Raw genomic sequence first — 13,301 nt, 5'->3', positions numbered from 1 at the left:
AATTTTTTTATTAACATATAATGTATTATTAACCCCAGGGGTACAGGTCTGTGAATCGCCAGGTTTACACACTTCACAGCACTCACCATATCACATACCCTCTCCCCAATGTCCGTAACCCTACCCCTCTCTCCCTCCCCCTCTTCCCCCCAGCAACCCTCAGTTTGTTTTGTGACATTAAGAGTCTTTTATGGTTTGTCTCCCTCCCGATCCCATCTTGCTTCACTTATTCTTTTCCTACCCACCAAACCCCCCACGTTGCCTCTCAACTTCTTCATATCAGGGAGATCATATGATAGTTGTCTTTCTCCGATTGACTTATTTCGCTCAGCATAATATTCTCTAGTTCCATCCACATCGCAAATGGCAAGATTTCATTTCTTTTGATGGCTGCATAGTATTCCATTATATATATATATATATATATATATATATATACACACACACACACACACACCCCACATCTTCTTTATCCATTCATCTGTTGATGGACATCTAGGTTCTCTCCATAGTTTTCTGCCGCCTCTTCTTGCTCCTCCTCCTCTCACCTCAGCCCAGTCCTGTCCTCTTTCCTCCCCTCTCCCTCCCCTCCTCTCTCCCGGCCTCCCTCAGTTCCCTATGCCTTTTCTCTCAGGCCAAATGAGTTCACCAAGGCCTTAGAAACTGAAGAAGCAGATATCTCCAGAATCCCAATTAGAAGCTTTTGAAAGTAGTTTTTAGGTAGAAATGTTGGTCTGAATGTCCATAGCACCATTCATCCTCCGTGTCAGACACACTGGGACCCAGAAGTCCCTTTCGGGGGCTGACCTGCTTCCCTGACTGCCCACCTACCAGAATTGTCTAGGAAACATGCTGAGTTCCAGAAAACCTTCTTGTAGCACACCGGATTCCTACTCAGCTTTCTCTCTTTTATACTTGACCGTGATCCTTGTGAACTGAAGTGGGTAAGATTTTTCTGGATTGACCATGTCTTTTGTGAGAACAGATGGACGAAATTTCCTAGTCAAGGGAGTTTAGCTAGCTCGGTACAATTGAGCAACTTTTAAATCGATGGCCTAGAAGAGAGTGTCTATTTTTGTTTATTTTTACAAGGTGTCATTTTGGTGGTCCAGTAGTCCAAACGAATAAGTGGGGAAAAAAAAAAAATCAAAGTTTTAACCTAAAGTTTCGGTGTTGCTGGTGGTGATCTCTCGCCCAAGCTGGGAGTAAGGATGCCCCACCTATTACCACTAGAACAGTTACAGACATTTTTGGACAGTGTAGTCCTCCTGTTTGTTTGCCTGCTCTTTGGCTCACAAAATGCTACATGCTGAAATTCACAGCTCTGTCATTTCCCTGTCCTCTTTTCTCTCTGGCACACTTTGTAAGCAGCGGGTCACAGAAAGTCGAGAGAGCCAGATGACTATCGAAGAGAGGAAGCATCTCATCTCTGTGAGAGAAGAAGCCTGGAAGACAAAAGGCAAAGGGGCGGCCAATGACTCCACCCAGTTTACAGTGGCTGGCAGAATGGTGAAGAAAGGTCAGAGTCTGTGTGTGTGTGTGTATGTGTGTGTGTGTGTGCATGCATGTGTGCATGCCAGGGGTCGGGGGACACACAAACTCAGTTGCCCACGGAAGGGAGGATGGCCTGTGATAATCCAATTTAAAAAATTGAGCCATGGTCTTTCTTAGTTTTTACTCTTATTGAAGTTGTACAGATGTTTTTTTTTGGGGGGGGGAGTAGATTAGGGAGCTCTTCCTACTGAAAACTCTTTCTTCCTAAATGGCATCATCTTCATGTAAGAAGTATAATTCAATTAGTCACATTTCAGAATTTAGCCAGTTGGCGCTTTTTTTTTTTAAGATTTTATTTATTTACTTGAGAGAGTTCATGAGAAGGGGGGAGGTCAGAGGGAGAAGCAGGCTCCCCGCTGAGCAGGAAGCCTGACAAGGAACTCGATCCCAGGACTCCAGGATCATGACCTGAGCTGAAAGCAGTCGCTTAACCAACTGAGCCACCCAGGCACCCAGAATTTAGCCATTTGGAAGTTGAGTACAGGTTTCAAAAGCAATTGCAAATCTTCTAACAAATCTTAGTCCTTTCCCATAATTGCTTTTAAATTATTTTCATTTTCTTGCCACCTGGCAATCAGTTAACCCAAATAAGCCTTTGTCAAGGAAGAAGGAGTTTGCATCTTCTCTTTTTTAGAGGAATTCCTAGGTCCCTTTCCGTCAAACTAGAGTTTGCTGGCTTATAAAACCCTATTTCCGGAGAGGTTTTAATAGATTTTTAAAAGATGTTTGCCATCCTGAGGAAGTAGGATTCCCTGCAGACGGTCACTTCTTTGCCGCTGAGCTCTTAAAACTGATTTGAAGTTGGTATTGAAAGATTTATGAAATTGACCAATGCCTCACACGGTCAGTGAAGTCACTTTTTGCCTCACGTGGTCAGTAAAGCTGTGAGGCTCCATATCCAGTGGGAAATGGTTGAAATCTGGGGTCTGTTCATCACCTATATGCCTAGACTTTCATTTCCTAAGGTCTTGTTTGAAAACGAATTTCCTGACTTAGTGATATAAGTGCTCACATGCACTTAGAGTTAACATACGTTGTCATCAGCTTTCTTAGTTCATGCTTCTCTTCCCTGGAAAACTTCCAGGATCCTCACTTATAAATAGTGCCTAACTCATTGTAGGCACATAATAAATATTTGCAGAAGGAAGGACGGGGAAACCCTGAATTGTGATTAACTCGAATCTTGGTGTAGGAAAACAGAAGGTAATTTGCTCCCACCGAATGAGGTGGTAACTGTGACTTTTCTTCATCAGATCAGAGACCTGTATACGCATGTTAAATGACTTTGGCCGGAGCCCCGTTCCTGTGTTAACAAAAGCAGACCCTGAGGCCCATGCTGGTTAAGAACTCAAGCTGGAAACTTGAACCAGAGTTCCCATCTTCCACTTTTAGCCTGGACTTTTATCCCGATAACTTTGAACTTTGGTTTCTTTCTTCCTCTTCCATCTTAAAAAAAAAATTACCACTTATTTGTAAGCAGGCCCTGGTTACCAAATACACTGTCCTTGTGCACAGGGATGTCAGAGGAAGTGGATTTGGAGAACAAGGTCAGAGACGTTCGTATCCCTTAGTGCAGGAGTTCGCTTTCACACTTCTTGAGCAAATCCAGGGTCTTTATTCAACAGGTGCTATATGGATGGCTCAGGATATAAATGTCTTGTGCATTTCATGTAAGGAAAAAACTGCATCCTGTTTTTCTAATATTTTTACCACCTGCTGTTACATGTTTCACTGGAATCATTATCCTGATTTGCAGTAACACGGCATCTAGTGTGCTATCCACACTGCAGAATAACACCGTCCCTACACCACGGCCACAGAGACTTCTCAGCTCAGTGTGTCGCTACCTACCAGCCCTGATTTTCCTTCCCTTCTCTCACTTTGTTAAGACTTTTTTTTGTTGTTTTTTATTTTATTTTATTTTATTTATTTATTTGACAGAGAGATCACAGGTAGACAGAGAGGCAGGCAGAGAGAGAGAGGGAAGCAGGCTCCCCGCTGAGCAGAGAGCCCGATGCGGGACTCGATCCCAGGACCCCGAGATCATGACCTGAGCCGAAGGCAGCGGCTTAACCCACTGAGCCACCCAGGCGCCCCTTGACGTTTTGATGTTCCTAGACTGTACTTAACAATTAGTGCTCTAGCTCCCGTGGCATTCGACAATTCTGAAAGTTCTCAAAACATGCCTTTGAATAAGAGAGCTGTGAAGATGTCTCTGAAGAGAGTACGTGGATGGTTAGAATTCACTGAGAAGGGGTATGGGGAGTGCTTTGTTTAACAATGTTGAGTTAGGGAGAAACCCTTGCCTGTAGTTGGGAAAGGGACATCCCGCCTCTGGGAGCTCTTGTGCATGCCACTGGCTGGATGGGCAGCAGGGGGCGCCCCTACAGCCCGCAGGGCCAAGTTCTCTGAGCTTCAGAGCTTGGGAACTCTTCTGTGGTCTCCCTTGCCTCCTGTTAGTAGGTGATGGTTTATGGCACCTGTACGGGCTGTGTTACCAAATTTTACTTTATTATCTTTCAAGGAAGTTTGTTTTCTCACATAAACCTTTTTCAGGTTTGGTCATTGAAACAAATGTCTGGATTTTTATGGACATCATCAAGCAAATGTATGTACCTATTAAGAAGTACTTCTAGAATATCACCTAAAACTGAAGTTTTAAGCCAATTTCTGTATTTTTTCTTTAAAAGTTCTATGCTATTATACATCCCTCTCCAGCGAACAGAAGGAGAGCATTCATTCATTTATTTTTCCTAGTCAGCGGTAGTGAGTTACATATTCCGCAAATGCTGTTCTTTGAGATTTGCTTAAAGGGGCAGTGTCATCTAATGATTTCACATTTATTACAAATGAATACAAAGAACATTAACATCTCATTCTGTTCTTCGTAAATGCACTAATTACTTTCCTTTGCCATCCCTTTACTTAGGTGAGGAGAAAGGTACTCATCTTTGTCCTTATTAAGGTTTCTTGTTCCAACCAGATACCCTCTCTATGCTGGAATGCCTTTCTTTCATACGTCCCTAACCTTTACACTTTTTAAAAAAATTCCCCACTCTGCTAGTTATTTATTTATTATTTATTTTTGATATTTTATTTATTAGAGAGAGAGAGGCAGAGAGCGTGTGCAAGCAGGGGGAGCAGTAGGCAGAGGGAGAAGCAGCTTCCTTACTGAGCAAGGAGCCTGACTCCGGACTTGATCCCAGTACCCTGGGATCATGACCTGAGCCGAAAGGCAGACACTTAACAGACTGCACTGCCCAGGCATCCCCCTGCTCTGCTCCTTGATAAATGTATGTGAAAGCATTTAGCTAGTTCCCAGCTACACTCGAGATAGATATGACCCTTCAGCAATCACAAGTCAATTTAAATGTATCCTCTTCTGTGTCTTTCTTCTAAAAGGTTAGTACTCCTTAGGTTATTACTCAATAAAATCACTCTCTGACTGATGCCCCCAAAGGCCAAACTGCCCTACGTCGGGTCATCCTGCAGGAAGACCCCAGTGCCAGGGGCCGCTTGGCAGCTGGTATGACACGGCCCATTCTCCACTGCCTCTGTGGGACATGGTGCAAATATTCTTTCTCTTGAACTACCTCCACCACCTAAACGGCCTTCAGGACTCCCAACTCCATGTGTTCTAGTATATTCTGATGCCTTATGTACTCTTCTATTCCACTTATGTGTTCCGGGCACGTTTTCTCCCCTGTCTTCATTGTTCCTTTTGGAGTGGCAACTTCTCAGCTACTGTAGACCTTAGAAACTATAAAGCTCTGTCTACATGTGCAGCTGTCCTATGTAGCAATGATACCTGTTGAATGTACATATGTGTGCACATGCGTGCCTGTGTGTGAAGTCTGGAAGTGGTAAAGCCTCCAGTGGGACTATTGGAGATCCAGCAGGGTCCGGGGAATTTCCAGAAATGATCCTGAGATACTAACTAGCTCCTTTGATGTTCTACAGGTTTGGCGTCACCCACGGCCATAACTCCAGTAGCGTCTCCCATCTGCAGTAAAACAAGGGGCACCACACCAGTTTCTAAGCCCTTGGAAGGTAAGTCACCGAGGCACCTGATGTGCCCATGGGTCTAAGACCAGAAGTCCCTGTGGCACTGTCTCATGGATGGTTTCCGCTTACCTAGATATCGAAGCCAGACCAGACATGCAGTTGGAATCGGACCTGAAGCTCGACAGGCTGGAAACCTTTCTGAGGAGGCTGAATAACAAAGGTACATACCGGAAGCCAGAGCGAGGCTTTGGGTTTTGTGCTTGTAGCTCGCTGTGATTCATAGTCCAATGAGTAGCTAAGGGAACCTAAACAGAAAACCCCACTTCTCTCTCAAAATCTCTAAATCACGATTCTGATTGCTTTTTCTCCTCAGCTAAATTGTCTCCTTTCTGCTTAACTTCACCCAGTCATAGTGAAAGTATTATCTTCGTTACCATTTGAAGAAGGAAGTCAGGAATGATTGGATTACCCGGGTCTGGTTCACTTCATACTGTACTAGATTGGGGGTCTCCAATAAGATTGGTTCCTGAGTCCCACTCAGTCCTTGGGATGTCACCCAGTGAGTACTGGGAACACAGTAATTTTGCTTTTATGCTTGAAAGCAGATATTACACAAAATTGACATGGTCACACACTGGATGAAATTTAAATTGTATATGTCAGGTTTGAGTTTTTTTTTTTTTTTGAGGATTTTATTTATTTATTTGAGATAGAGAGTGAGGAAGAGAGCGCGAGCCAAGGAAAAGGTAGAGGGAGAAGCACGGAGCCCAATACAGGGCTCTATCTCAAGAGCCTGGAATCATGACCTGAGCCACGCATTAGAAACTGTCAGTTTCTAATAAGGTAGCAGATGACATCTACCAGTGATTTCTGAATACATGTTGAAATATATATGTCAGTATAAAAGTCCTTGAAGTATACAAAGTAAAGGAATAATATGCAGAACTAGCATCATCTCAATAAAAATGTCTAGTACTTGAAACCAATCACATACTAAGCACTGGGAGTCACTACTGTTGACTGTGACCTCCTAACAGGTTGGGGATAATGTAGACAAATGCTTTATTCCAGCAACGTCAAAGTGTAAGGTCATAATGAAACTGGCAAGGCAAGGAGTTCAAACAACTCAAAGCCTATTACATATATATACTGGTGATCTAGCTCAGGGGGTCAGGAAACGAATCCAGCTCTCCGCCTGTTTTTGTTAATGACGCCCTTTTGGAACGAAGTCATGCTCCCTTGTTAATGTATTGTGAAGAGTCCCTTTTGCCCAGTAGCAGAGGTGAGTGCTTGCCATACAGGCCCTATGACTTCCCATGCACAGCCTACAGTGTTTGCCATGTGACCTTTTCCAGGAAAAGTTTTTACCGATTTCCGATCTAGAATGAGGCCAAGGCCATTTGTGCCTCCAGTGGTTTAGAAATGCTCGGTGAGCTTTCATCACCTCCTCTCCTAACACCTGCCGAGTGCAAGGTTTTTGCAGATGGACAGTCCTTCCGTGAGACCTCGGGAAGGCCCAGGAACTATCACGTTCTCTCTGCTCTTGGCATTCAGGGGGAAATATTTTGAAGACCTCGTGAAGCGTAGTTGGGGTAGTGTTTTGCCACAAATCCAAGGTCATGTATTCGCTTCGTCTGTCATAGTTGGCGGAGAGACCGTACTCACGGTCACTGGGAAATCTGTGAAGGAGGTCATGAAGCTGGACGATGACGAGACCTTTGCCAGATTTTACCGCAGCATGGATGACACCGTCCCGCGAAGCCCCGTGGAGCTGGATGAGGATTTCGATGTCATTTTCGATCCTTATGCCCCTAAGTGAGTGATTTCTGTTTTTTTCACCCATGGAGAAGGGCTGATTCTGTCATCAGCTTTCACACGGTACCTCCACGAGATCTTCTCTTGCTGCCACCTCCTTCTGCCGCAGACCTTCCTCACAGACACAGGGTTATTCTCTAGAGCCAGACACGTAGGGCAGGTGACATGCGTGCTCCAGAACGGATGTGCGCTCGGGCAGGAGGTAGGCAAGACCACGTGTGCCACGGGTGTTTGCCCTGGCCCCTAAAAGTAAGGTCACTGTGTTTGTCACATAACTGAATATTGTTTTGCAGATTTTTAGACAAACATAAATTTGGCCAGACATCTCTATGCTGTCTTTCATTTGACATTGAACTTGTAACCTTGAAAAATATTTGGATCACAGTCCATTTGGGTGCAGACTCACACAATGGACTAGAAAAATCAATAAAGCAGATTACTTACCCTCCAATAATCTATGCAATGAATAGATTTGAGAGTTTTCTCAGGGATGACCAAGGGTCACTCTTCACACAGGATCATGACTAAACCACCTCAGGAAAGCCGTTGTGGTTTTGGGATTCCTTTGGTTGCAGGTGCCAGAAGGAAATCCAAGTCAAATGGACTTTGACAAAAGAAAGGTGTGGAGGGATTTATAGGTCTACTCACTGGAAAGTGTGAGTGTGAACAAGGTTCCAGAGGCTCCTCAGAACGAGGTCTCTCTCTTGCCGGTGTTTCTTAGGCTGCTTTACCGCTGCGAAGCTGTCAACACGTGGCACGATGACCACCCCCGGTGTGGTTGTTTCGACCCCTGGCTTGGCCACTCCAGTACAGGCAGCTTCTCTCCTCAGCTGTTCCCTCCAGCCCAAGTTCCAGGCTGGATTTTCTAGGGTCCGAGCCCTGTCCTAAAGCAATCATTGTAGCCAAGGGGATGGAAGGTGAGGATTGGCCAGAGCTGGTCGCTGGACGCCTGCCCCTCAGAGCCAGAGCCAGTATCAAGGTTTTCTTACCGGAAGCCAGGGAGAGTATGTGCTGGGCAGGCTACGCCCACAGCCACAGACCACATTTTTCTCCTCCCCACGAATTCATCTGAGTGACTCCCTCTTCCAGAAGACTGTGGGGTCATCATACATTTTCCTGTGAGCTGCTCTGAATGCATTTTTTGCATATTTCTGGTTTTGGGTTCTTTTTTCAGTTTTTCTCAATTTTCTATCTTAAAAAATGAAGTTTGCCATTTCCCACCTTTTTAAATAGAATTTTGTGTATTTACATACACAGTTCTTTAACCATTTGTCCTCTTCTCCCAACCCAAATGTCATTGCTTAAATCGTTGTATCTATCTCTGTATAGCTATAGCTATGTTTATACACACACTGTCACACAGAGGACAGAATTATGTATCAGAGCACAGAGGACGTGCAGTTGGAAACTGAGAGTAGGAGTGGAATCTGTCAGGAGACCGCGTGACCGGATCGGCCCCCTCCCCTTGTCTGGTCTGCCCCTAGAGAGTCGTGTGAGTGCGTGGCAGTTGTTGCTGGCTTCTTGGGCCTGTCTTATTTCAATATATTCTTCAAAGCAGTGGTTACTTTTCAGAAAGGCACAGAGAGTTGAGAGGAGGCTGGTTGTAGGGGAGTTCCGAAGGCAGCTGAAAACCAGTTGTGTGAAAACAAAGTTTAGTCTGGAGGAAAGAGAAATCGAGAAGCAGTGACTGTCTGTAAATTCCTGAAGGGCTCACCAGCGACAGGAGTAGACATGTGTAATATTCCAGTACATGGGTGTGATCAGGGTAGGAACGACTTTCTACCCTTCAGAGCATTCTAGTAGTGGAATGAGCTGCCTCACAAAGCATCAGATGCACGGCCAGGCAGAGACGACAGGCTGTGCTGTGGTTTGTGGGGCCGGGAGCCTCCAGGATCTTAGACTAAATGGGCCTGAATCCCCCATTTCCAAAATTCTGTGTGTCCATGTCTGGGAGTAGCGGGCAGGAGGAGGACTTGTAAGACTTACAATGAAATCAGGAAATAAAATGGTAGAGACTGTTATTTCACGTCAGAGAGCCCCAGATAACCCAGGCGTGGGTGATAGGCAGACCAAGGCCACAACTCCACTTTGCTTCCCAGGTTGACCTCCTCTGTGGCCGAGCACAAGCGCGCAGTGAGGCCCAAGCGTCGGGTCCAGGCTTCCAAAAACCCCTTGAAAATGCTGGCAGCCAGAGAAGACCTCCTTCAGGAATACACGGAGCAGAGACTAAACATTGCCTTCATGGAGTCGAAGCGGATGAAAGTAGAAAAGAGTGAGTATGTGGAACCACCGCTCTGTCTCTGTGTTGGCGTCTGGCGATTAGGTGATTTTAATCCTTTTTCTGCCTTGCCGAGCCCAGTCATGTGCTCAAAAGACACTCTTCAAATAAAAATGAGTAAGTTTGCGCACACGTACGTGTACACCTGCCTGGAAATGGAAAGGCTTTTCGCAGAACATCTTAGAGCGTGGAGTGTCTGTTCACTACATTAACTTATTTTCTTATTTTTTTAAAGGTTTTATTTATTTATGGGACAGAGAGAGAGAGCACTCTGGCAGAGGGAGAGGGAGAAGCAGGCTTCCCACTGAGCAGGGAGCCCAGTGCAGGGCTCGATCCCAGGACCCTGAGATCATGACCTGAGCCAAAGGTGGACGCTTAACCCACTGAGCCACCCAGGCACCCCGTACCTAAGTTATCCTGTTTTGCTGAGTTTTCTTTCAAGAGATTGGAGGAGAAGGATGCTGCTGGCTTTGTAGTTCAACCCATTTTCAGCTCCGTAGAGCCCAAACACAGTAATTCCCCACTTAATCTTGTTTGAGAGCAAATTATTAGATCTCTCATGAGAAAATGTCCCAAATGGCTGCTTTTCCTAATCCTAGATTTTCATATTACTGATTAATGCATAAACCAATGCTTTCCAAATTGTGTTTAACAGGAGCCTCGGAAATTGGGGCTGTGGGTTGGGTAGTGTTGGGGCTTTGGGGTATAGCTGGCGAATAAGAGTGAGGCAGTGGCTCTGTGCCCTGTGTCCCACTTCTGGCTCAGCTGCTCTGCCCTCCTCAGCCTGGTGAGGTAGGGTTCCCTTGTTCTGAAACAGTGGTTTTCTCAGTGGAGGTGATTTGGGCATACACCATTTGCAGATTGAATACTCTTGCTATAATTTGTGTTTTCCTTTATAGTTGGTCTTTTCATTATAACTGACTGACTAAGAAAATATTTCAAAACCTCTGGGCCATATGAATTGTCGAGTAGTATAAGACCTTAATCCTAGCAAAATAATTTTCTGAATTTCTCTCAGCCTACTTTTTTTTTTAGCCTAGACATTAAAAAAAAAAAAAAGATCAGTTGAAGAAATAAAGGCTTCTTGGCACAAATTTTAGGTATTTTTCCTCTATCTCCACTTTCGGGGGCCTGGGGGTGGCTTTGTGGTGACTGACATGTACACATTTGTTGGTGTACATGAAAAACCCAGCATCTTCTTCCAATGGTCTTAATTCTGAGGGCAGAAGACCTTAAGGGATTATCTAGTTGATCACTTTGCTTCCAGGAAAAAGATTAGGACTAACCCATCCCTACAAGAGTGCCTGCTTTTCTACATATAAAGACTTTGTTGTTGAAAGATACCTCATAGCCTTCCTTGTGAGTGTGTTGGCATCAACATCCAAACATTATTAGGAATTATATTCACTTTCAGTGGAATTGCGACATGTGTGTCCAGCTCCTGATTTTGTAGCAAAAGAGCTGGTTCACACCGTCCATCGATTCTCATCCCCCTGCACGGTGAGACGTGATGTGTGCCCGCAGGCAGCTGGTACTCTTAGGACAGAGTTAAATCCTGAGTACAGGAGCTCAGCCCTGTACCGCCTTGTCACCCAAACCTGAGGATGGTCTCCTCCTCAGGATTAACTTTCTGAGAAAAAGCTAGTAGATGATGAATCTCTGATGGCAAATGTCATTTCACTGGCCCGTCTTGCTCCCCCTTCCCCGCTGTTTCCTTATTCAACCCTCCCAGTGTCTGCCAACTCCAACTTCTCCGAAGTCACTCTGGCAGGTTTAGCCAGTAAAGAAAACTTCAGCAACATCAGCCTGCGGAGCGTCAATCTGACCGAACAGAATTCCAACAACAGCGCGGTGCCTTACAAGAAGCTGATGCTCTTACAGATTAAAGGTACTTAGGAGCCATGGGAGGAACCACGCATAGAGAAGGGGTTTGAGTCTGGTAACACAGGGAGGCCTGACCTTCGGGAGAGGGAGCACATGCTCTTTGAGAACCTACTGTGCAGAGCGCACGGTTACCTCCCGTCACCCAAGCTTCACAAAATCCCAGGAGGTGGCAGATGTGATGCCCGCTGAGGCTTGGTGTGGTTAGTGATGCACCTGAGGTCACAGCGGCTGTTTGAGTGGCAGGGGTGGATTTGCACTCAGGTCTTTCCCATTCCAGAAGCTCAGCTTCTGCTGCCGCCTCCCCTTGCCCTCTGAGCCCCGTCACCACGCTGTCCTGTAGTTCCAGCAGTCCCCGAAGTCTTCGTGGGGGCTGTCTCCACTCAGTTCTCCTCGCTGAGATGAGCAAGGTTAGTGTGGGCCAGACGCAGAGATCCAAGTGCTTGGAGAGGGAATCTAGGGAAAGCAGAGGCAACTGAAGCCGACCTAGATTTCCACTCCAGCACCCCCTCTGCCAAGAGCGAGGGAAACGACCAGAGAGACCATGGGCTGTGAGGAGAGCCTTGGCTGCCTCCGAGTGGCAATCCTAGAGTAATAATGAAGAGGAGGCTGGTGGAATATCCTTCCCGGAGGGTGTCCTGTGTGTTTCTTCATGAGAACTGGCCTTTTTAGTGCATTTGGAGGACTAGTGACGAGCACAATTAACGAACGTCTGGTCCCAAGCTCTGACCCAGAGATGACACTATCAGTGTGACCATGAAAGGCCTAAATCAAGTCATTTAGGAGAAGGTGTGGAAAGCAGCACAAAGAAGTTCTTCCCTCCAAGCTGATTGCCTAAGACTGCCCTGGGTTTAGCGTGCAAATCCCAGGAAGATGATGCTTGGGAAGGCAGGCCCTCACCTGCAGGGTGGCTGGCAGGGGCTGTGAAATGCAGGAGGTGGGCTGGGCACAGAGAAAGGGGTCGGGGGAGGAGTTGAACGGGAAAAAGGAGCACGTTTGCTAACTTTCCTGGAGGAGGGAACTTAATGAATCCACACACGTGCTGTAAAAGGACCCCAGTGGCAGTCCTAAGACACATGATGACATGTAGGAAAGCACTAACACGGGAGAGTAATCTAGAAGGCCGTCACTAGAAACCCCCTTCTACCATTCTTTGTCATGGAGCCGGTGTTGGTAGACGAGAATCTTTAGAACACAAGAGTCTGTAGCAGGGGTGCTTCCTGGCCCTTCCTGTGGCTTGGAGAGTTCTCCTCTCTGGCAAGACGGCGACCCTTTGCCTCCTGCCTTACAGGAAGAAGACATGTGCAGACCAGACTGGTTGAACCTCGAGCTTCGTCCCTCAACAGTGGGGACTGCTTCCTCCTGCTCTCTCCCCATTACTGTTTCGTGTGGGTAGGAGAGTTTGCAAATGTCATAGAAAAGGCAAAGGTTGGTATCTGAAAAATAAGAAATGTTGAGTTAAACTTCTCCTTTATACACCGATAGAATGTTCTACCAGTTGCTACGTCTTTACACGGCTTCTCAAATGCCAAATGTCAAATTCAAGTGAGAAGGGAGAGAGGCAGTATTTCTTTCGCTGAATGTCTCTCAAACACGCATTCATTAGGTGCTTAAGTGGGAAGTTGTGGAAGGATTATGACCTATTCTCACTCCTATGTGAAAAAAGAACTGGCACATCCCTACAAAGCCGTTTATCCCAGGTACCTATGAAATGCTGCTACCAGCTTATTGAATAAAAACCTCCCAGAGAATGAGTATTTTTCCAAAA

The 13,301-nt window shown here is 45.8% G+C and overlaps 1 protein-coding gene across 15 annotated transcripts in view; it reads left to right on the top strand.

Annotated features, from left to right (window-relative positions):
- The window catches only part of SVIL (supervillin), a 233,621-nt gene that overhangs the window by 196,946 nt on the left and 23,374 nt on the right, over positions 1 to 13,301 (top strand). For 11 of the 15 annotated variants that reach the window (XM_046011364.1, XM_046011359.1, XM_046011360.1 and 8 more), the window contains 7 exons: positions 1,369 to 1,519; positions 5,515 to 5,604; positions 5,693 to 5,779; positions 7,203 to 7,374; positions 9,474 to 9,646; positions 11,385 to 11,540; positions 12,825 to 12,961. In XM_046011364.1, coding sequence (XP_045867320.1) covers positions 1,369 to 1,519; positions 5,515 to 5,604; positions 5,693 to 5,779; positions 7,203 to 7,374; positions 9,474 to 9,646; positions 11,385 to 11,540; positions 12,825 to 12,961 — 966 coding nt within the window. The remainder of the gene's footprint in view (positions 1 to 1,368; positions 1,520 to 5,514; positions 5,605 to 5,692; positions 5,780 to 7,202; positions 7,375 to 9,473; positions 9,647 to 11,384; positions 11,541 to 12,824; positions 12,962 to 13,301) is intronic. The other 4 variants (XM_046011356.1, XM_046011355.1, XM_046011367.1 and 1 more) reach the window with 1 other exon arrangement.

This window comes from Meles meles, chromosome 7 (genome assembly GCF_922984935.1).
Source record: "Meles meles chromosome 7, mMelMel3.1 paternal haplotype, whole genome shotgun sequence".
NCBI classification, from domain to species: domain Eukaryota; kingdom Metazoa; phylum Chordata; class Mammalia; order Carnivora; family Mustelidae; genus Meles; species Meles meles.
The sequence above is the reverse complement of the archived record's forward strand: the minus strand, read 5'-3'. Positions and strand labels throughout refer to the sequence as shown.